Source organism: Mytilus trossulus, chromosome 4 (assembly GCF_036588685.1).
Source record: "Mytilus trossulus isolate FHL-02 chromosome 4, PNRI_Mtr1.1.1.hap1, whole genome shotgun sequence".
NCBI lineage: Eukaryota > Metazoa > Mollusca > Bivalvia > Mytilida > Mytilidae > Mytilus > Mytilus trossulus.
In genome coordinates, this window is record NC_086376.1 from 30,303,097 (window position 1) to 30,329,548 (window position 26,452).

The 26,452-nt window shown below is 30.7% G+C and overlaps 1 protein-coding gene across 8 annotated transcripts in view; it reads right to left on the minus strand.

Annotated features, from left to right (window-relative positions):
• The window catches only part of LOC134715081 (myocyte-specific enhancer factor 2C-like), an 80,591-nt gene that overhangs the window by 18,881 nt on the left and 35,258 nt on the right, over positions 1-26,452 (minus strand). For 3 of the 8 annotated variants that reach the window (XM_063576966.1, XM_063576970.1, XM_063576969.1), the window contains one exon: positions 1,878-2,007. In XM_063576966.1, coding sequence (XP_063433036.1) covers positions 1,878-1,931 — 54 coding nt within the window. In that variant the 5' untranslated portion in view covers positions 1,932-2,007. Of the gene's footprint in view, positions 1-1,877; positions 2,008-7,821; positions 8,069-11,741; positions 11,929-21,059; positions 21,271-22,293; positions 22,409-26,452 lie in introns of those variants that run through there. The other 5 variants (XM_063576973.1, XM_063576972.1, XM_063576974.1 and 2 more) reach the window with 5 other exon arrangements.

Sequence of the window (26,452 nt, forward strand, 5' to 3'; positions counted from 1 at the left end):
TCTAAGTATCATCATCTTACAATATTTCAGTATAGACTTGAAAACAAAAAAATAACTTTGTAAATTTTGTGAGAATTTAAAGTTTTTTAATCTGTTTTTGTCCATGACCCAAAATTATTGCAAATCTGATATTGTAAAGTAAACAAAGTAAATCTATTATATATGTTTATGTTTAAGCTGGACAGGGAAAGACCCTTTTATATATTTTCACCTCTCTGATTTGTCAAATGGACATTACCAATTTTTGACTTCTACAGACTTTAAGCTGATTTAACTGTATAATTCTAATTACAGTTTAATTATTTGTTATTCAAGTACCAGTCTTGGGTCTCTTGGGATTAGGATTATCTGAGCACTTTCCAAAACAAAACTTATCAACTAAATTTGTGTTTTCATTGATTATATTTACAAATCAGAATTTTGGCTCAATGATGGAAGTTTTTAACGACCTTGACTGGCTATTGTAACAGCCCTCGCACGATCGGAAACTGCTGACTCAATTCATTTAGTTATTTTCTATACTAAAAAAATCTCAACATTTTTTATTTCAACAACTATGTTGCAGTTATATTTACTAAGAAAATCCCCAAAATGTTTATTTCAACAGTTACTATGAATTGACATACATATATTCTGCATTCTAAATATACATTACACTTTAGCTTAATAAGGAAACAAACAATTCTTCACATTATTCATAAAATGTATTTCTCAGTTGAACCAGCTTTTCTATGAATGCAATATTTTTGTAACTAAACACTTTAAGAGAAGGACACAGAACTTGGTCAAACCTTGTACCAAATTTTATCATAATTATTAGAATTCATGACTGGCAGATATTTGATATAAAAAGGTATTGTTTTAGAAAGTGATATTGTTAATAAAGCAAGCAAGTATAAAACTGTCCTTTAAATCTCTCTGACTTAAATGATAACATTGTTGTTGTGAACAAAAAGCCATGAACAGTCTCTATAAAGGTATTACATAGTTTCTGAATATTCTTCATATCTGTTTAGTTCTTTACTTTAATAATTAATCAATTTCTGGAAATTTAGTTAGCGAACTGAAGTGCTATCCCTGCTGTATATGATACCAATCTTAAGAAACTTTTTTAGTCTAGTTCTAACATATATCTAGTATATGCACCTTTTCTTATGACATGCTATTTAGCTCATGATAATTGGTAAATTTCTTAAAATTGAGTAAGCAAAAGTTTTTCACTTTTTGTAAGGATTGTGATACAAAATATACAAGAAATAATTAATTTTACCTGTAAATTTCTAAGGGTAGATTAGGATGTCATGACAAAAACCTGACCAAATAATAGGAAACATGATAGGCAATAATGAAAGAGTGTGGTTCATTAATTTTGCATGTTTATTATGAAATAGTACTTAACTGAGCTATTACTAACCCTATCTAACTGGGTGTCAAGTTTCTGTATAACAATACCCCTAAATTACTAAACCTGATTGCGTTAATTGGAAAGTACATTAAAACTAATCAATATGCTGATCAAGTAATTACTTTAACCTTTTAATTATGATTATAAACAGAAGAGACCAATACACATCACGTTAATGACTTAGGACTGACCAGTACCTCTCAAACTAAAGTTAAACCACCACAAATATTTCTTAACATTGTTTTCATCACAATACATCAATCTTCTTATGTAAGATTTTCTCTGTTTTACTGGTAGCCCATATGCTAGCTTATCTTAACTTATAATATCATCTGCTTGATGAAAATTCATCCCCCCCTTTTTTCTTGTCAACTAACCTGTCTATTCCTCTCATCCCCATCCCCCTTTTTTCTTGTCAACTAACCTGTCTATTCCTCACTTCCCCATCCCCCCTTTTTTCTTGTCAACTAACCTGTCTATTCCTCTCGTCCCCTATTCTAGAGATCTGTATTTTTTTTCTCCCCATCCTTGCTTTTTCTTCCGGCTGTGGGGTTTCCTGTACTGAAGCCACTATTGAAGATTTATCACCAGAACTAGAAATCCTAAAGTATAAAGGGTACATATGAAAACCAAATAAACATAGACAACATCATCCACATTAAAACATGGTGCAAAGAAAAAAATGCAATGTTGAACAGCATTCATCAGCTATAGTGTTGTAATACTGTTTTCAATCTGCATTTATACCATGTATTGTGTACCTGCTTTAGACATCTTGAAGGAATTAAATCTATTTTACCAAGCTTTTACACTTCCAACATCCAACAAAGAGATCCCATGAATAAATTCATTTAATTTACCTTTGAATTATCTCTATCAGCTTAGTCTAAAACCTTCAAGAAAACATCAATGAGCTTTTAGGAACAGTTGCTTTTATTAAACCTACTAGCTCACAGAAATGAGCATGTGGAATAAGCTCATATGTTTAAACCATTTAGTACACAGCAATGAGCTTGTTACAGGAACATATTCATTTAGTTAAACCTTTTAGCAAAATGGCACAAACATTGTCATAAGATTCAACAATACCTGGAGATAAACCTTCCAATACACAAGAGATTTTATGGAATGAAACCTCAGGCTCTTTCATTTACATGCAAGAATGTACCATATTCAATTTTAAATGCACTTTTATTTTGTAGGTGGCAAAATGAAGACATAAATTTTCCTATTACATTGAAGATAATCCTTTTTTAACTGATTATGACCTAATATATCAATCATATTAGTGTTTGTGTTACAAAATAAGATCCATTGTCTGAAATAACTGAAATCATTATTTCTTACAATACCGATGCTTCTAACTGTACAAATATTATATAACTAAAATACTATTCTAAAAAATGTTTTCTAAATTTCTGTTGTTTTAAATTCAATATTTTTCTATCCTTTCATTAAAAAAACATCTAGCTTGACGTAAATATATTGGAAATACTAAAATAAAAACTAATATAAATTACAAGTGGGTGGGAACCAGCTAGAAATAGGGAACAGTTATAAATGTTTAAACAGGTCCACACAATCTCTGTACAAAGCAAACAAATAGTTAATATTTAATCTGCCTGCCTTTTTTACATTAATAAATCAAAGTATCAATGTTCCAAGTATTTATTTTCTATTAACTATTGCAATAATGCTCTTCTTGTCTTCTGCAGTCTGCAGTCAAACGAAGGCTTTTTGGTCATTTTGGTCTTTTGTGGATAGTTGTCTCATTGGCAATCATACCACATCTTCTTTTTTCGATTTTTAACAAGCAGGAATCTGATGTCCAGTGGTTGACGTTTGTTGATGTGGATCACAAGTGTTTCTCATTTTTTTTTACAATTTAGACAGTTGGTTTTCCCGTTTGAATGATTTTCAATACACATATTTTTTTGGGCACTTTCTAGCTTGCTGTTCAGTGTGAGCCAAGGCTCTGTGTTGAAGACCGTTCTTTGACCTATAATGGTTTACTTTAACAAAAAGTGACAATGATGGAGAGTTGTCTCATACCACATCTTATTATATCTATTTACTCCCAAGAATGTGTCTAAATAGTCTTCACAGCATACAACAGACAGTATCAAGCTGAACGGATGTCCCTTTATTACTGTTTAGTACAAGAAAACTAATTTTGCGATTTATTTTTTATTGAAGTGTTTCAGATTATAACTTTTTATAGAATATCATCCACATAACTAATGATAAAGTATATTTCAGCTGTTTTATATTGTTTAATGTTCACTGTTATTGGTTTGGGAGATGTTGCAAGAATGGCAGCAACCCTGGTTTTTATTACCTAGATATTTAGTGTCATTTCAGTAATGATGGCCAAAAGTTAAAAATCATATATATATCTTGACCTCAGTTTTGTCAACAGTATAAACAACATATTGAAATTTGAAAAGGATTGGTAAAATATTTCTCAACTTTATATTGCACAGAAATGACTTAAGGATGTATTCTTCTGACATTTCAGTCTCGTTCAGTCTCGTTGAAATCTCGTTCTTGAAATATTTCAAAAACATGCTATGCAGGTGGAAAATATCAATGAATTCTAAAAATATTATAATCAAACATAACTCTTTGAAAAAATTGTGTATTTACAATGAACGGTTTTTGAGTCATCCAGTTTTCAAATTTTATGCCCAATCAAGTCAGTATTTTTAGCCAAAATGTTGAGAAAATGGGTGAGGGATACAAAAAATGATTTTACAAGAATCATGTACATCCCATTTCATTTTGGTCTTTTCAAATTTCTTAGATATGTATTTTATCAATCATTTATAACAAAAAAGTTGAAATAATATGCATTTTGTTCTTTAAACTGAGAAAAATCACAAAAATAGAAAATCGACAGCATGGTAAATTTTACACAAAAAAGCGTCAAAATATGATAAAACTTTCTTATATTAACACCTACCTATAGTTTTTTTAAGTAAAATTTATTCAGATTGGTCCACTTAATCTTTATAGAAAGTATGAACAAAAGTTTAATTGTGGAACTGTAATTTTTTTCAAGATAATAGCCCAAAAATAGGTAAAATTCGATGAAAAATGGGAAATTCATCAAAATTGGGCATTTTCAAAGGGCTATAGCAAAAAGAGAAGTGCACCACCATATGATTTTTTCTTTGCCAATTATTTTGTTACAGTCTTATAAACCAAAAAATCAGGCTAAGAAAAAAAGTTTAATTCTAGAAATTTTTGTACATCCTTAAAATACAATTTTCCAATCGATCAAGGACCATAACTCCTGAATGGCAAAAGTGAAAATCAACAGTATAAAGCAATGTCTCTCATTTTGTCATCAGTTGAAATTCATTGGTTGAAAGGTTTAAAATTTATTGCAGAACAATGTGAGTCAATTGCAACGGAACATCGTTCAACTGTTCAAACCAAAATTATAAACATGATTTTTTTTTTTTCAGAAAAAACGCAATAATAAAAGTGATAATATGTAACTAAAAAATTATTCATTCATGGTACATATTACTATTTTCAAGAATTGAATGTTGGAGGGTTAAATGTGGAAACTAAATGAGAATGAGACATCAAGGGCAAACTATAAATATGACCTTGCATGATGTATTGTAGGTCTCTGTATGCATTCTTAATAGAACACATAAAGGCATGCAACTACAATGAATTTGATCCTTTATGTTAAACATTTGCAGAATACTTCTTAGCTTATATTGTAATTTGTGACTGAAAATATGCTTATCTTTATTGATAAAAAAAACAACCATGAACTAAATACTTTTACAATAGATCAGGTCTTTTTTACAATATATTCAGAATATATAAAAAAAAAAAATGGCAATGAAAATTTTGAAATATTATTGAATTAAAATATACATACTCATCTTCAATTCCTGTATTCATCATCTTACTGTGAAATCAAATATAAAATCACAGTTAAAGTCAGATTATTGCTCTGACATTTTTCTAAATGTTACCTCTAACACGCCTTACTATAGTGGTGTAAATTAAGGAAAAGTCACTGGTCAATATTTTTATCATACCTTATAAAAACATCTGCTCAGAGAAAAGTTTTTATATTAGATTAACATACACTTCTCAAGAGAGAATCTTGTAAATGTTATTTAAATCTGGTTTTGAATAATTATTAAAAAAAATGTGTATAAACATTAAGAGTTTGTGTGGAGGGGGGATGGGGAAGGTTACTGCTAACAAACAACTGAAACATTTAAAGCTGCATTATCTTTCAGCATCCTTCCATCTAAGTAGTTGTTGGTGATTGCTGTCTGACACAGTTGTTTATTATTATAGTTTTGGTTTTAGATAAATCAGACTGTTAGTTTTCTTTTTTGAATTATTTAAAAATTTGTAATCCGAGCTCCTTTTACTATAATTACTATATAGTTCAGGTTTTGCTGATCAATGAATATAAAATTAAGAAGATGTGGTATATATCCAAAGGGATATCTTGCAAACAGAGACCAATTGACATAAAATTTAACAACTATAGGTTACCGTATGGCTTTCAACAATGAGCGAAATCCATACTGCCTTTTCCCATTTGAATGGTTTTACACTAGTAATCATGGGGCCCTTTATAGCTTGTTGTTCTGTGTGAGCCAAGGCTCCATGTTGAAGGCCGTACATTGACCTATAATGGTTTACTTTTTTAAATTGTTATTTGGATGGAGAATTGTCTCATTGGCACTCACACCACATCTTCCTATATCTATATAGAAGACCTTGAAATGAATGTGATCATTTAATTGTTTATATCTTTGTCTCTTGATCCTAGAAAAAGATTTTACATTGCAATCGTATTATAAGTATTTACTTTTAAAATGTAGTAAATGAACTTCCAAATAAAATTAATGATTTTTTTAATAATTCAATCAAAATTATTGAAGGTAGACATTGAAATTTTATCAAATTAATAATTTTCCTTTTTGTAAAGGTCTATAAAACAGCAATTTAAATTCTGACGTAAAAGCATCACCACAATATATCCGAAATAGATCACTGTCTATTTATAAACAAAAAACTCAAATTGCCTTTATCTAATTCACACTGCACAAATCATTAGGTAAAATAGTTCTTGGTTAAATCGATAGAAGAGACAATTTGTTTAAAATAACATTGTCTGTACGGAACAAGAAGTATCTGGTTCTGTCGTAGACAATGGAAAGTTAATATCAATTACAATGAAAAGGAAGATAGATACTAAAACTAAATAAACCAAAAAAAAAATTAACTCTTCAAATATCATGAATATTATATTTAAAAAAATCATTTTTAAAATAAAATCTTACTTTTCTGAAAGTTCCAATAAAATATGTTTTTTTTAATCAAAAGGATGTCCTGTATTTTAAATTAATGTTCATAAACTGCATCCTTATGCATTTTAATTATAAAGAGGCATATGGTCATTTATCAACGTCATTTTGTAAATACATAATCTTCACTTTTTTCCAATTATCATTTACTGATTTACATTAGAATAAACTCATCATAGATACCAGGATTGAAATATTGTAATTGAGGGCCAGATGAGTTTTGTCTACAAAAGACTCATCGGTGACGCTTAAATAAAAAAAATTTAAAAGGCCAAATAAAGAACAAGTTTTGTCTACAAAAGACTCATCAGTGACGCTTGAATAAAAAAAAATTAAAAGGCCAAATAAAGAACGATGTTGAAGAGCATTGAGGACCAGAAATTTCAGTTTTCTCTCAAGTAAATCTTTATCATGAACCATCACTTTATATAACATAGAAATTTCTCCACTAATATTTGTGTCTGTAAATTAACAGGAATTATTCAATATCTAAATGAATTTGATAATTTCTATATAACATATTAATTATGCAAATTTTCAAATTAATCCATTAAATTAAGATGTTTTACATTACAGGATCTATGAAATCTGGAGGATGCAAATATTAAATAATAAATGCATTTAATTTTAAATAATGCAAATCTTTTAAATACAATACAGCTAGCAATTGTTAAAAAATTACAAAGGTTATAACAATTAAATGAAAACATTAAATTTTGTTGTTTTAGTCATCTGCACAAGAGGATGATACTAAGTATTAAATTATAAGTTTTATTTACAGGAAAAGGGGAAGATTAAAATCAATTTAAAATACTTTAGTTATAAAATATATCAGTAAGTGGAAAATCAAAAACTTATTTTTTATACATTAATTAGCGAAAGTCAAGAATACAGAAAATTTATCAAACTGAAGTTTTATTTATTGGAAAGGAGATTAAGTAATTGATTTTCAAATACAAATAAGTTTCCACTAGTTAAAGTGGACAATAATTTGAAATACTAAATCATTACTTATATCAGTCAAACTTGACAAAAAATAAAAATACCAATGTTTTTACTCACATTTATTACAGTAATGTTATCCGTTTATATTAAGCAGAATTTTTAAACTTCCATCTCCATAAAACCAAAAATGCTGTATGTCACTACATGTATTCGAACAAGCCTTGATACTGAGTGGTTTAAAACCTGACCTGCTTACTCCACTTGTCAAACCAATACTAGAACTGTGATAGCAAATTATACCTAGATATGGTTCAGGCTGTTATCAAACTTGCTTACAAAATATGTACTTCATGACCAACTGATGCTCCAATTTATTATAAACAATCTGCTGATAAGACCAAGAGACTTTTAGGACCTTGTCAAATGACTGATGATTAAAAATCTAAATAAATTGGTAAATAATAACTTGGAATAAAAGTGCATCCTGGTATTGAACAACATTTAAAAAGAAAACAGTACTTTCAAAAAACTGAACTGAAACTGTGACTCTTTATGTCAGGTCTATGTAAGTCCAAAAGAAGATGGCAAAATTACCGGTAGTTGAAAAAGGTTTGAACCTACACATGAAAAAAAAAATGGAATCTTTATTTTCACACATCTTGTTCTTTGCTGACTTTTTATTTTACTGTAAGACCATTTTGTAAGTTTCTATGATACAAGCTTTTGTCCATTATCAATGTAAAACTCCTCAGTTTATATTTTTGTTTTGAAGAAAATAATTTCATATACCTCTAATACTCCACACAGTCCTTTAAAAAAAAGAATAAAGCGAAGACTTCATAGTAGAAATGTTTGAGTTGATAGAATATATCAAAATGTTACTTAAGTATCATAAAACATAGGAACAGAAGTGTGCCACTTTTGCCACTCTATGCTGTTACATTTATTGTGTAAATATGATCAGGTTTATTATTCTAATTTACCTGTATATTATAATAATTTAGCACCTTGTATAAAAACATAACAATCATATGAATAGGAAATTTAAAATCAGCATATTCAAATGTACCTAATAAAAACATTGGTTATGTAGTAAATGTCAAAATTCAGCTTTTATGAACTGACTTAAGTATATATTTGGATGTTTTACATGTACAGTTTGTTACTATATATAGTAACTTGTGGTCACATAAATCTGACTGGTATGAAATAATAGCTGTTGGTGATCTATAGATGGGCCTTATAACCTTGAAATAAACATGTGACTCCCCGCCAAACATTATATACACTGCCAACATTAATATTTCATCTTTTTTCGTACATATAGCCGAATGATGATGAATCCACAAGATTAAGACTCCAGGAAATTTAAAAAGAGAAATTTTTAAAAGATGTAGAAGTCATCCAATTGAATGTTCCATCTAAGGCTGTAATATCTCCACTTGTTTTCTAAGCTTATGTGCCCTAATTCTGACATGAGTTCAGAGAGTTCACAGAATAAAGGCATGCTTGACTCTTTCTTAAAGTCAAGGTCAGTTACCATGCCTACATGAGCTTATAAACAGTGGACCTTTAAAACAACACTTTTATCACAAAAAATAGTAAAATAAATGAGTGAACAACTCAGTTCTCCCCCTAAAGGTACCAATTTTGCATTAAACTATTTTGCTAATTGTGGTTTGTGATGATATTATGTGAAAATTGAACACAAAACGATTGCTTCAGGAAAAGACAATCTGTAAAAATCTTAAAACTTTAATACAAGTTCAAAATATGAAGGTATAATATCTAATACAAATCTTTTTAATTAAAAAGTTTTTAAAAATTAAGTTATCAATTTCTGCAGTGACAATAAAGTGTATTCAAGTTGAATTCATGTTCTATATCTTACCTCCAGAAAATCTTATTTTTTTGTCTGCTTTAAATAATGTGGGTCAAACCTGCATCATAAAACTACACAAAAGGGAGACTAATTTACCCAATAAATATGTAATATAAAACTATTGATGATTGATAAGTGGGGGTGGTTGTTAAATCAACAAGACCATTTCTAAGGAGGACTCGAGTTTCCAACACCCCACCCAGATAATTTTGCATTAAAATGCACAAAAATCAGAACATTTTTCATCCCGTTGCACCATTGATCATTATAATTGTCATATTTTTACATGGTTTTTGCGCTAGGTGGTTTTATCAGACTGCATATGATATTTCATGCCCAATAAGATAAATTCTGTATGACAGGAAGTTTGTGACAACTCACCTTGAAACACAGGTAAACAAAGTCATACCTTAACATTCAAATGAGAACTACATTATTTTGACAGAAATCTTGTCACTCCATTTGTGTCATATCAACTGACCAAAAACATAAACAACTCATAAAAACAGAGGACATGAAATCTTTTAGGGGTTGTCATCAACCATAAATCTTCAAGCCTTATATCCACATAAAAACTTTCAAATTACAATTCACAGCAAATAACGGAAGACAGATGTCATTACATATACAATACCACCTCATTAAATGCCACCTACAATAACATGTTGTTCAATGTTACCTAGGAATATTAGTCTGAGGAGAAGCCGCATTCCCCAATACACCTAGGAATAAATGACCCCGGCAAAGCCACATTCAACAATACACCTAGGAATATTAGTGACCCCGGCAAAGCCACATTTCATAATACACCTAGGAATAAGTGACCCCGGCAAAGCCACATTCACCAATACACCTAGGAATATTAGTGACCCCGGTAAAGCCACATTTCATAATACACCTAGGAATAAGTGACCACGTCAAAGCCACATTCACCAATACACCTAGGAATCAGTTTCAGGCAGTGCCACATTCACAAATACACTTCGGAATGTTAGTCTGAGGCAAATTGCCACATTCACAATTACACCTAGGAATAAGTCCCTTTAAGGCAATGACACATTCACAATTAAACCTAGCAATATAAGTCTCAGGAAAGCCACATTCACATGTATGAATAAGGCTCCATTATGCAATGTAACTTACAAGTAAGAAGTCATGCCAATTGGCACTTATGAGCATGTCAGATGGCATGAGCTGGCTGCCACCTACAAGTTCATATCATGCAATGCCATTTATAAACAGATACCAACAAAACATTGAGACCAAAACATAAAACTGTTTTTCTGTTACAAATTGCAATGTATTGTTTTTGTGTATACATGTCATGACATCTATCAAGTGCCCTTGATTGGAATCATAAATATTCTTATTCTTATATGTGACTGCATTCTTATCTTTAGCCATTGGGAAAATAAGTTGACAAAACTGACAAAATCTTTAATGTCAACTAAGAAGAATTACAATATTATAGTACATTGCTAATGGTAATTGTGACATGTGTGATAACTTTGACAGTCCTGACTCTTCCCTTCTACAAATAGAACACATATTATTATTAGGCAGTTTTAGACTGGCATAAAGCAGCCAGTATGTCTGATGGACCTGTATATATTTTAAAGTAGATTTTAAATTGATGTTTAGTAAAGTGAATATAGTTTTAAATGTAATAAGGAAGCCTGGGTTTCCATTGGACCTTAAGTGACTTTGAGAAATCAACAGATAATGGGAATGACAAGGGCTAAATGGGAATAACACTCAAGGACTAAATGGGAATCACACTAAAGGGATAAATAGGAATCACATCCAAGGGCTAAATGAAAATCAAAATCAGAGGTTAGAAGAAAATCAGTCAAGGTTTATAAAGAAATCAAAGTAACCATAATTTCTTGGATATGAGACAAACAGTTCAAAATGTTAAGAATTTGTTTCTAAACCTATAATAAAACAGACCATGCAAATACCACAAAGTGCTATCAAACATGTAATAAGTATGCAAATTTGTGTTTTAACAAATGAATCTTAGTTAGACAGTACACATATTCTAGATAAAATCTTTATAGAGCAGGTAATAAAACATGATATTATAAGAATGGTAATACTGGGTGAAACTTTGTAAATAAACACATTTATTAATGTAAACAAAAAGATTTCTTACCGCTATCAACAAAACAAGACAAATATTGTTTCCTATATCATCAACGATTAAAAATCCTATAATAATGGCAATTGAGGAAAACAAAATAGACTAAACAAGCGGAAATCTTCCATTTGTATGACTTTTAACCTCTGTAGATAAGTATAAGTACTTATCATTAGTGGATGTGAATGTAAACCTATTGATTTTCCCAGTACTTAAACACTGCAATGTACTATCATGGTAAATAATATGGATTTAAAAAACATTGCCAGATTTAGATTATACTCCATTGTTAACACCCACTAGTCCAGTATGCCTGTACTACTTCAGGTACTAATTACTTACCAATAAAAAACATCAGTTCGTTAATTAAGCGTATGATCCACTTAGAACATTTTTCACAACAGTATGCCTGTACTTACTTATACTACTGACCAGTAAAAAACATCTGATTACCAAGTTTTAAAGCATTTGATCCACTTAGAACATTTTTTCACAATCAGGATTTTTCACAATCTGAAGATTCCAATAAGAGTATGAAGATCATTAAAAATTCAGGTTATGATGACATTCTCATAACTATGAACAATAAATTGATCTGAAGATGACACACAAATACACCTTTTAGTTATCATTGAATAAAACTGAGACTACCCTGATCAGACCATGGGTGCCAATAAAATAAGAAAAATAAAAAAAATAAAAATCTTTTAAATAAGTTTTAAAATTTCTGTTATACTTTCCAAAATATGTTTTTATCTTTTGTATTGACTCTTTTAGTAAAATCTTCAGGAACTTAAAAACTTTAATTGTTCCAAAGCATCACCTCAAGTTAAGGAAATAAACTTTATTGATGAGGTGAATAGTTTTTAAATTGAATCAAAAGACTCCTACACTCGGAGGAATTTGATTTATAAAATTACTGAAGAAAAATATTGATTTAAAATTGATGACAGACTGTAATTTCCCACCAAGACCTTGAAATAAACATAAAAATATCTTATTTATGATTTGAAAACAAAACATATTTCAAAGTTAAGGACATCTGGTATTTCAGTACAAATTACATTAATCATTTATATTCTTTAACAGGTAAGAATCAATGTAAGTGAATGAGAGTAAACATTCTCAGAGACCCTTTTAGTCTGAATGATTCTACACAATGATAAAGATTAAACATAGGCAGTGGCGAATCCAGAGTGGATGATCAATGCATTTGAATGGGGACATAATGGGCAGTGGTGGACCCAGAAAGGATGATCAATGCATTTGAATGGGGACATAATGGGCAGTGGTGGACCCAGAGTGGATGATCAATGCATTTGAATGGGGACATCATATAATGGGTAGGGGCGGATCCAGAGTGGGCGATCAATGCATTTGAATAGGGACATAATGGGCAGGGGAGGATCCAGAGTGGACGATCAATGCATTTAAATGGGGACATAATGGGCAGTGGTGGATCCAGAGTGGATGATCAATGCATTTGAACGGGGAAATAATGGTCAGTGGTGGATCCAGAGTGGATGATCAATGCATTTGAATGGAGACATAATGGGCAGTGGTGGATCCAGAGTGGAGGATCAATGCATTTGAATGGAGACATAATAGGCAGTGGTGGATCCAGAGTGGAGGATCAATGCATTTGAATGGGGACATATGGTTGCAATCCCCCTCCTTATCATGGGTTGGGAACCCCCTTTTGAAAATGGTTGGACCAGCCCCTGTATGGGCATGTCCAATATTTAAGTACATGTTACAGGTCAGCTGAGCAGAGAGGTGAAAGATACCAACTGACAACACGGTCACCATGGTAAAATAATGAAAAAAGACCTGAGGTGACAAACATTATACAAAACACAATATAAAAAAATAAAGAATGAGTTAAATGAACCCAACCAAAATCTAGGGTTTTTATAGGTCTCTGGTGCTCCGTTTTATTAAAGTACAAAGATTTGTTTTGACCAATCATACAGCTTGACCTCTTAGTTGCAATACTTTCTCTATTTCAATCAATCTCATATTAGTAACTGCTTTCTTAAAACATCTTATTGCTACTTGTAAATTAACCATTAGCAGGTATGCTGACGCCACATAGCAAAATTGATTGTCATATGACATCAATAAGCCAAATGTCAAAACATCCCAAATAATGATGAGGTTTAAACATGATTTTTTTCAATACTTTCCTTGCGATTTTAACCAAAAGGTCTGTAACACATGCAGACCAGAGTACCAGATGACTTGAGGGGAATTCTATTTAGTTAACTGTTCAACATGTACTTTTTCCACCTATAGATTTAACTTGGTCTCTTTTCTATCGCTGACCTGATTCTAGGATAGTAAACACAGGACATTTGTTCTGCTAGTGTACACTGATTGTTCTATCAGTAGCACTATATTTTTATCTAAAAGTAGCATTTCCTGTGTTTATTTGTTATTTGATAATCATCAAGTGTCCATCGGTCAATAACATTTGTCTTATTTTATTAATCAACAAGTTTTAGTGACAAATATTTGTCAAGTTCTTAGAGATTAGGCAATAGTTATGCAGCCTTGAAACATTGGAAATATGAAATATTTCTGTTGAATTAACAATATTTACTGATGTCCATACCAAAACTTCTAAGTCGATTATATGTTGTTGAAATGCATTGTTATAAACTTTTAAAGGTTAAGTTGCTACTAGGCTAGCTTCACTTAAAAAAAAAATCAAACTATTGAATTATAATGGATTATGAAAAACATGTGTTACTTCACGTACTGCTTTCAACCCCTGGCCTCCTTTTCCTTTCTAAACATTCAAAAAAACTAAAGGTGAAATCAGTTTAAATCTGACTTCACATATTTATTGATCAATAATCCTCAAATGTACTTTTATATTTTCCAAGACATCAGGTGACTGAGAATCTGTGTATTATAAGATAGCAATTAGATAGATTCCAATACTGTTCCCTGGTTAACCAATGATCATACTTCAACACAAATTGTCTGATTTACTTTCTGATTTTTAATCTACTTTACCCTGATCAGCTCTTCATTCTATAGAACATAAAAGTGCTGTTTTTGACAAACTTTTAATTTCCATTGATGATTTAGTAAGTCTCTGTTGATGAGAGAATAATTCTCCTAAACTGTCATTTACAATAACTTATAATGTCACTCAGTTATTAAGAACATAGGAGACACTGATCCCAACATCCTGGTTTTTTATACCAGTAATATTGTTTATGATGAAGACACACCACCCACATGTGTAAAAAAAGCTACTTTATCATATTGCCTTCTGTACTTAAATATAACCATAAAATTGACTTTCTTGGTCAAGTTAAAATCCCTTTATAGATGCTCTAAACAGATTGTTTTCATAATATTTGAGACCATCACTCATTTATCTTTTTCAGAATACTTTGATATTTCTTTTTTATTTTCATTTATAAGGTAGTGATTTTCTTTGTAGACACAGAATATCATCTAATTATAAAAAATCAATCAAAATGGCAAAACATACAAGTACATTTAGTTGAATGGTGGTGTATTAAACAAGAGGATGTATTAGTGAAATGATATATCACTTTAGACCTCAATATATATAACTAGACAAAGTCATTGACCCTTGCTCATGAGACTGAGGACAGTGACTAGTCATTAATAATGCTCACCCAAAAAACTGAAAGAATGTACTCTCTCTCTCTCTGAGAAAATCTTTAAAACGGAATAGTTCAGTTTAGGAATAGTTCAGTTTAAAAAAAAGTACTATATCTGCCTAGTTGGAGATGTATCAATTATTGATGAGTATAATCATTTTAGCCATCAACAAATCAATAGTTAATTATAGACAGGTGCTTGTTACTAATTTGTGGTAGATCATTCTAATTATGGAGATCATACATTAAATAATAGGCTCATTATAGGTATAACACATTAAGTAATCTGTATACTTTGTGGAAAAAGTGAAATAGACTACTTACAATATGTATTATGTTAAATGTAGTACAACTCTGTAATGTTTATTGTCAATTGTTCCAGGGCGGATAAAGCCATTTATAAAAGGGGGTTCCTAACCCAGAAAAGGGGGGGTTGGGGGGGGGTTGCAAACTTAAGTCTGCATTTAAATGCATTGATCGTAAAAAAAAAAAGGGGGGATTGGGTTCCAACGACAGGAACCCTGGTTACAACCCTAGAAATCCCCCTGATCCTGTAGACTGAGATATATTAACAAGTGTTTTGTCTCCTCATATAAAGATAACATCATTCTCTAACATCCTTCCAATTTTTATATTATCATGAATTAATCTCATCAAAGTTACCATTGCATCGGATGTCATTAGGATACAACAATGGTAGCATTTTTTCAGGGAGTTGTCACATAGCAAAAACAAAGGAAAGCTAAAAAATCTAATATAGTAATTGATTTTTTTACTGAAAGAACCGAGATCTAATAATTAAACATTGATTAGAAAGAAAAAAATATACTCAACCTTTCTGGGGAAAAAAATGGTTGAGAATTAGATAAAAAATATGGTTAAAAAAATAGCTTACAGAAATGAAGGTTTGGGTTTTTTTAATACACAAATAACAGAAACTGACACAAAAATCACCATTCAAGTCATTGATAAAATTATCCGAGTTTTTTCTTCCTTAAAAAAAGTATCCTTTTTATTCAGTTAACTTGTCCATTATTTATCAGGTTAAATATGTCAATCTGCAGACTGAGTTATGTGTACCTTTCTAAATGCAATGAACTTCAAAATATTTTTTTATTTTATGTTGTAACCTGTTGCACAGTAAACAGTTGTTGTTGCAATCTGTTACTTAATTAATGTGTGTTTACTAGTATCTAGTTCAACTGATTTAGAAGAAAAAAGCAGTCAACTATTTTTCATAATTTATAGTTTCTTATGTGGTCACATGATGACCTAACTAAGCACTTCTAGATATCCATCACTGAATTGTAGAGACTGTGATCATATGTGTTAAAGCATTGCTGTCATAATAATCTAACCATTTCTAAATGTGGGGTCGCTAACCAGGAGAAAGAGGGGTTTCAAACCCTGGAACCTTCCCTGGATCCGCCACTGTAATTACTGAAGAAGAAAGGTTACTGACACTATATCATTAATCATTAATATTTCCTATTACAATTGAACAATTTAATTACTTTTATAACAACACTACATATTAATTACTTTAACACACACAAGACCTGATGAGATGTTATAGCAGAAAAAGATCAAGTCTATTTCTACTTTTCAATTAAAAATTCCTCATATTAAAGGATATCATTGCCTTTAGTGGTAATGTTAAGACACTTGGTTGATGCTGGAAGGGAGTGTTTTCTACTAAGGTCTTGTTGATGGTCATTGCAATGTTTTGATAACGATATGTTATTGAAATAAAGTCTGGTTGATGTTTTTTGTGGAAGTGTTTTGTAATAAGGGCTTGTTGGTGGTTATCAGGAGGGTTTTATGGTAGTGTTTTGAGATGAAGTCTGGTTGATGTTAATTGGGAGGGTTTTATGGTAGTGTTCTGTGATAAAATGTTGGCAGTGGTAATCAGGTGTTTTGTGGTAATGTTTTGTGATAAAGTGTTGGCAGTGGTAATCAGGTGTTTTGTGGTAATGTTTTGTGATAAAGTATAGTTGATGGTAATCAGGAGGGTTTTATGGTGTTGCTTTGTGATAAAGTGTTAGCAGTGGTAATCAGGTGTTTTGTGGTAATGTTTTGTGATAAAGTATGGTTGATGGTAATCAGGAGGGTTTTATGGTGTTGCTTTGTGATAAAGTGTTGGCAGTGGTAACCAGGAGGTGTTTTATGAGTGTTGTGTGATAAAGTGTTGGAATTGGTAATCAGGAGATATTTTATGATAGTGTTTTGTGATAATGTCTGGTTGGTGGTATTCAGGAGATGTTTTAATGTAGTGTTTTGTGATAAAGTCTGGTTGATGTAAAACAGGAGAGTTTTATGATAAAGTGTTGGCTGTGGTAATCAGGTATATTTTATGGTAGTGTTTTGTGATAAAGTCTGGTTGGTGGTTAATCAGGAGGGTTTTTATGATGGTGTTTTGAGAAGAAGTCTGGTTGATGTTAAACTGGAGGGTTTTATGATAGTGTTTTATGATAAAGTGTTGGAATTGGTAATCAGGAGGGTTTTATGATAGTGTTTTGTGAATAGGTCTGGTTGAAGATAATTAAGAGGATTTTATGATAGTGTTTTGTGATTAGGTCTGGTTGAAGATAATTTAGAGGATTTTATGGTAGTGTTTCGACAATCAGTTGCAATATTAACTTTTATCATGTGAGGCAGCTTTACTTAGGGACAAATAACAATTATCAACTGTAAACACTTCTACCATTATAAAGTAATTTCTTTCATGTGCTTATAACATACAAACAGATCAGGCAATTATCTGAGGACAAATTTTTGTCTAGGTAAAAAGATGAGTATATACAAATAGCTCTGTGAAATACATGTTAAAGGACACAAGGCCTTTGAAAAGGACATTGGGTTAAAAAATATATTAAGTGTAATATCATTTATAACTATGACGATGAGAATGATGATTGATGTAAACAATAGAAATTGAAATCTCACCTGCGAAGGGATTATTACTCAAACATGATAAGTATATTCCCAAAGCATAATATCATTCTAATTTTTGCATAAATATAAATAAAATGAGACTTGTCTTTAACAGCGAAGTAAGAACTTATACCATATTAAATACTAGTTTTATTTTAGATCCTTATCAAAGACATAGACATTAAGTTGGACAAGAATGTTAAGCCAAACAGATCAATGACAATGAATTACAATATACTTGGCAATGATCAGCCAAAATACTTACTAAAAATAAACCTAGTGTTACTATAAATAGATCATATCAAGACCCTTATCTTAAAGGTCATAATTATTAAATCAGTTAATGAATTAACAATTTGGGCTAAGTACATTGAATTTCCTGAAGCAGATTAAAATACATGGTCATGTATGATGATTAACACAAGGTTGTTTAACTGTACTTATGTATTTAGAGTAATACTATAGCTGCAATGTTATCTCATTATAGAGCCCCACCCAAGGATGAAGACAACATAATAATCATACTTTAGAGGAAAAGCTTTTCAGATTCCCACCACATACTTCATATTAACTTCAGTGTCACACCAACAAGTCATATCATAAATCCACTAGATTACAACTGTATTACAGCCATTCCACCATTTTTTGGAAAACCCCAACAAATAAACGTACAGACTTTTTTAAAAACACAATGTTAAGTCCGTAAAAAATCTTACTTATATTTTTAGAATCTTAGATGATTGTACTAAGGATAAATGCAATGTTCTTTCATTAATACAAATCATAGTTGACCTTCATCGAATCTAACAGTTCCATGATAGGGTAAGTTGCAGGGGCGGATCCAGACATTTTAAAAAGGGGGGCTTCCCAACACAGGATAAAGTGGGGGTTCCAACTACATCGTCCCCATTCAAATACATTGATCGTCCGAAAAAGGGGGGTTCCAACCATTAGAACCCCCCTTTGGATCCGCTACTCACTGAGATGTATGCATGCTTATAATATCAATTGCATTGTGCTTCTTGCAAATTTTCTTTTATAAACATGTATATCCCACATTTCCTTTTATTGTACATGTATACCCCACATTTCCTTTTATTGTACATGTATATCCCACATTTCCTTTTATTGTACATGTGTAACCCCCTCATTGCTTTTTCTCATCTAAATATTCAACATTTTTTTTTGTGTATACCATTGTATCCCACATTTATTTATTGTTTACTCCACCTTTACCTTTATTGTAAAATGATCCCACATTTTTGATTATACACCCCACTTCTTCATAATTAGATTATAAAATAATTCTAACAATAACTGATAAAGTTTTAAATGAAACCAAATGCACCAATAACATTTTATGAAAATAAAGTAAGAAAATCGTTTAAACTAATTGATAATTTAGAAAAAATTAACTGACTTCAACATCATAAACAAAATATTTAACAGTAATAAAAGATATATAGATTTAAATACATGCAGGTTGAATGCCAATTTAGCCTGATTTATACTACTTTGAATATCATTGGCAAAAACCTTTTAATAACCATGGTGCCTATTTAATGGATTAGATATTCATAAATTAAACAAAGTGCACTTCATTTTATCCACTCTTTCAAGAAATCAATTTCATGCTTATTTATTACTTAAGCAATTCAATTTTGTTATGTAAATTTTCATGCAGAAATTTTCTCTATTATCAATATTTATAAAGCGAAGCCAAACAGCAAGTCCTTGCCTGTTATAATGTCACTGGATCAATCTCATTGAAAACTGGTTTTACACTTCTCGTTAATATTTACACAATATAAATATCTTTTGCTTGTCTAGTGTTTATAGATGATCCCAATTTAGCACTACTCAGCCGACTGTGCAAGGTGCCTAAATAGACAGTCTATATATACCTCAGCTATTATTGTAGAACCAAAATAGATACTATCAAGATATATATAACATTTGTAGTAAATCTATTTTTGTTTAATCTTTTTACTTTTTATAAACCCATAAAAAGAATATGAGTTGTACATTTGAATGTTTCTGTTTGCATGGAAAAGGTGTGGAATTAGTTCAGTATTATAACAGGTATTTGTAATAACTTGGAATTACTGCATTACTGCTACTAAGATTTTAGATATTTAAAATGAATCATTTTGTTGGAAAGAAGGCTTATCATTTCACATGGAAGACTTATCATTCCAGAGATTCTTTGGCTTGTTATGAATTCATCAGCAATTTAGATTTTTATGAGCAATTCAAATAAATTACAATTATCTTGTACATAAATTGTAATAGTTAATGAAAAAAGTTGTTGTTGATGAGGATTGTCTGAAATCACAGAAATTAGTGAATTTCCTTTACTGACAAATGGGTATGGTGAAATCACAGATAATGGTAAGTTTTCTTTAATTCAGTATAGCTCAATGGTGAGGTCATGAAAATTTTCACCAAAACTGAAATTCATGGATTTATCTTACAATCATATGATAAAGAATGAGATGACAATATTTAAAAAGGATATGATACAACATTTAATGAAGTAAAGACAATATGAAAAAGTCAGGTGGAAACTGTAAATCTGGCTTAGTTAGAAATAATATAAAAGTGTATTTTGAAGTAAGCGATTAAATCAGAAAAATGATGGAAACCAGGTAAAGAAAGATTAAAACTGTTAACTGACACCAAGGAATTAACTTAACGCTTACTTCAATATGGAATAATAAACTCAAATGTCAATATGATTTGACGAAAAACTTACTTTATTACTGCTTACAGAAACATATAACATTCTTCTTACCTCAATTGTCATATTATTTCCTTGTTTAGGAAAAATCCCTCAAAAGTGTAGAATTCACAAAAAGATCTAAATATAGACTGATAGTAAACACCCAACTTACAGGATACATAAAGTGTATCTTCCTGTTTGTAATTAAGGGAATTTACTTGCTCACGTCCATACAAACATGAAAGTGTAAGGTATTGATTAACTTATTGTCTTCGCACCTTTACCAAAACGCGTGAAAATAGGGGTATTGATGTAAAAATCTATACATGGTGTTAAAATACAAGAGGATTGTTATAAAATTCAATCAGCATAGTTTAAATTCAAAATGCAACTCAATACATAAAACGGAGTTCGTAAAATATATGATTCTAATGTTTAGAACTTTAGACTTTAAACTCTGAATTGGCATTCACTAAAACTAAGAATAAGCATTTAGAATGGAAACTGACAATACAAATTGATTGGATTCTCTGGTGACAAATGACTATATGATACATTATAGATCAACAGTCATAGATCATAGAAGATATATGATCTCTAAATCGTAAATCATAGCCTTCTGTGGTCACATCTTCACTGTCATACAGTTTTATTGTCTTCTATCTCTAAAGAAGTAAAGTGAGGAGTAATATCACACAAAACTCTCATCCTTGCTTTTTAATTATTTCCTTCTTATATTCTCATAATAACTTAACCCCACCCCACTACTGGTATATAACCGTCAGCTAAAAACCCCATAATAAAATCTGAATGCGTCTTTTGTTACCGAGGCTCCTTCATTTTTTTTCATTTCTTACTTTTTTGACATTTGAAATTCAATAAATATGAATCTGGAAACTGTTACATGTATTAGAAGCCTTAAAATAATTTTTTTTTAAAGATCATGACCCAAATTTTTGAATTTGAATTCACTGGCATCAAACTTCAAGAAAGAAAGAAACATACATATTCAATAAAAGTTGGAACTCCGGTAGCCATAGCCTATCATTTAAAAAATACAACTAACTTTTTCTTTTGATCTTGATAATTATAAGACTAAGCTATTATGGTAATAAACACAGACTTTTCTCTATAAATCTGTTGGGTGTTAGTTGTTATATATATATATACAGCAACATAAAAGATGAAGATTGTGTATTGAAAACTTAATTATTCTTATGGGGAATATTAAATAAGAATAAACTCTGGCAATAAAACGTAAACATACCTGATTTGATAATCCTAGTCAGTATAATTAGTATAGAACAAAAATATCCAGAGAATGGAAGGAAGAAGAAAACATACGCAATAACTTCTGCCAAATCTTAACTTGATTGCAAAGTTGCTGAAAATGACTCATCTCAAATGCATCTTTACCTACACAAGACACATGGAGAAGAATTGTTACCTTCTCCAAAGGTGTACTGGGGTTCCCCACAGGGGATTTATCTGTCCTTACCTAAGTTGAGGCTTTCAAGACCCAGGTTCTCCATTAATATAGAAAATGTTCTATCATAATAACAAAGGAATGCTGATACCTAATAGAGAAGACTGGAGAAACGTTGCTGCCCAGGACAGATATTGAAAGGCACAAAACAATTGGTTTACAAAGAGAATACAGGACAGAGCAGCATCATCATGCTAGTTCTTCCATGCCAAAATATCATTATGGAAAAAAAAGCCACTCAAATTCCTTAGTATCAAGGTGAAAATAATGGAAAAAAATAAGACAATCGTGTTTCTTCAAAACATGAAACAATGAGATATGCACACTCACAAAAACAGACATGCCTCTGACTTTTGCTAGCAAATTACGAAATATTAACATTAAAAAAACATCTTTGAAGATAACATTTTAGAATATATTAGTACCAATCATAAATTTTCACGACTAATACACTAATTATAAATTTTCACTACTACTGTGAATTCATTAATATTCGTTGGATACCAATTTTCGTGGATTTCGTGGGTACAGGAGAACCACGAATTCCAATGTTCAACGAAATACAAATTTTCTAAAGGAATGAGTTTAGACTTTGCAAAAACCACGAAATAAAATATCCACGAATATGTAAGTTTTCCTTAAACCACGAAAATTGGTACCCACGAAAATAAATGAATCCACAGTAATACACCAATCATAAATTTTCACTACTAAAACACTAATCATAAATTTTCACTACTAATACACTAATCATAAATTTTCAATACTAATACACTAATCATAAATTTTCACTACTAATACATGAATCATAAATTTTCACTCATAAATTTTCACTACTAATACACTAATCATAAATTTTCACTACTAATACACTAATCATAAATTTTCACTACTAATACACTAATAATAAATTTTCACAACTAATACACTATTTAATAAAAACAATTAACATCAATCAGTTCAACCATGGAAAAGTATTGACTAGACCATAAAACAGTCTACAGTTAAAAGTCAAGATCAATTCCGATAGCTTTGTATATCAACATTTACCTAATGAAACTTTCAAAGCTTTTTAAAATGAATTTCTGTATTTCAAATCAATACTAGTGTCAATATTCATAAACTGAAAGCGCAAAAATACTGTTTATACATAAATTTTAAATCGACTTTCTTGTACTAATTTTAATGGGACAGTTGAGATCAATTTGTTGAGAGTGAATGCTGCAAGAGGAATATTAAAATGATACTTAGCTTCCTGAGATATGACAAAATTAATAAACATAGAATTTTGTCTTCATTTTCATTAAAAAAACCTCTTACTTTAAAATTACTGCTTTATTTTAGGTTTTCACTACGACAATAGATTTTTACTTAGAATTAGTTTTTTACCATGATTTTACTTTATCATGCTAGGTTTTTACTATTTGAAGTTTTACTACATAATATTTTATAATACATGTTTTTCCTTTAAACCTATTTTACTACAAAAACATCATGGTTTAATTCTACCAAAAAAATAGTATCATCAGACCTTTTATGAATACAGAATTAGATTTTTTATAACTTTTTTTACTTCAACATGAACACTTACACACAATATTAGGATTTTACATTATAGTTATAACAACATTATGACTAGACTAATACAGCAACACATTTTTACTGCAAATTCACATTTTCCTACAAATTCAAGTTTTATAAATTTCCAAGTAAGCAAAATATAAGGAACATACAAATGTCTTCTTTTAATTTGAAGCATTGATAAATCAGTCCTTCAACAACCAAATGAATGTATGCTGTGTAAATAAAAAAAGAAGATGTGGTATGATTGCCAATGTGACAACTGTCCACAAGAGACCAAAATGACACAGAAAATAACTATATGTTACTGTATGGCCTTCAACAATGAACAAAGCCCATACCGCACGGTAAGATATGTAATATAATTCAGACGAGAAAACGAACAGCCTTATTTATAAAAAAAAAAATATCGTAGGTGGGGCATAAAAATATATATCAATGGAGACCTGGGGTATCATATGTCATTGAAAAATCAGCAGAATTTAGGCATTCAGTCGAATACTTATACTAACAGAGTCCACAGTGGAATATTCTAGACTTCCTGTTAAGGTGCAGTGACGGTTACATAATGTACTGCAAGATATTCACAACATTTAATCTGAGGGACATCCAAAACCAGGGTGGATCCAGACATTTTGTAAAGGGGGTGGGGGTGGGTGGGGTCCCAGCCCAGGACGAAGAGGGGTTCCAACCACATGTCCCAATTCAAATGCATTGATCGTCAAAAAAAAAGGGGTGTTTCAACCACCAGAACCCTGCCCCCCTGGAGCCTACACTGAAAACACAGTACTCAAATCCCTTTTTTTTTCCTACAGAAACTTTTAGAAATATCAGATTAGATCCAGAATTAACCCTTATTTTCATATAATACTCTGTATTGAAATGTACTTTGTACTATAATAATTGTAGAGAATCTGTACTACCTAGCAGACATATATACAACAAACAGTCAATTATATATGAAACATTATCCCTAGTAAAGATACATCAGATCTGACAAGAGCCTCAGGTTAACCAACTCGTACACATCAATATGTTTCATCAACATCTCTCTTGGCAAGCCTGTTACATACTGTTACATGGTACCATTGTACACACTCGTTTTTCTCACATAATCTACCCATTTTAAACCTTTAAGCACTATGCAATGATTTATTTCTCTAATTCCATGCCAATTTATTATATTTTCTTTCGCTGTTATGAGTTCAATGTGTTTTATGTCTGAAAATTCATTCTAAAGATATATTCCTTAATCATAATTTAAAATATAATGTCAAATTTATTGCTAAAATCCTCTATTACACTATTATGATGATATAAAAAGGGCAACGATACCTAATGATATTTCCCTGAAAGATGGATTACCTCCCTTTCTCAAATAGACTAACTGATACTAAAATTTTGCATAATATCGTATACATGCAAATATTCCCCCCTATATGCAAGCACCTGAAACTTCTTTGAAATTCAGAGCTCCAGTTTAATTGAATATTGGTGTATGATAATTACAAGATTATAAACAGGTAAGATAAGTATAAATAAATACAATTGAAATCATAAAAATTTGAGTCCTTTGTTGATCAACACTTTAATGAATTCCTTGTAAATTAAAAATATTTGAAATGACAATAATACAGTACTCACATGACAATATATAATGGATAGATCTACTAAATATCTATTTATTATGTCACCATTGTATTCCCACTCTGAGCAATATATCTTAATCCAAATTGTCAGGATAACAAAGTCTTTAGTGTGGACAGAGGAAATCAATAAATGACCCAAGTTAAAGTATACATCACCTCTTTCCCACTCCTAATTCTCCTAACCCACTGTTTTGTACTGATTACTATCTCTAATTGGATGTATATGTCCTAACCAAATTCCGATTCTTCATTCACCGAGGCTTTTCTTAGAACAAAAATCAATGGAAATCTGATGTTCTCCTCATTAAAATCAACGTGAAAGAAATAAAGCATGGTCGGTGTTAACACTCTTTATTTCCGAGCTCAACACCTACACAGTTTACAGAGTCTTGAAAATGTATTTTGTCCCTGTAGTGTTTTACGTGGTTTTAGTCTGTTTAACCACAAAACTAAACACCAAATTATCCGTCATTCTCAAACATTTTGTTTACTATTACAACATCATTTCAACAATCAAATTATGGGATTTTCATCAATGTTTAAAATTGTCAAATGCTTTTCCAAATAAAGTTATAATTACAAAAAAATTAAAGCAATCAACTTGCTCCCTTAAAACACCTTACAATTCCTATGACAGAAAAGAAGCAGCAACCTAACAGAACAGCCGCCACAGTACATATGGATCAATTGATTGTTTGTTGAGTGTTTAA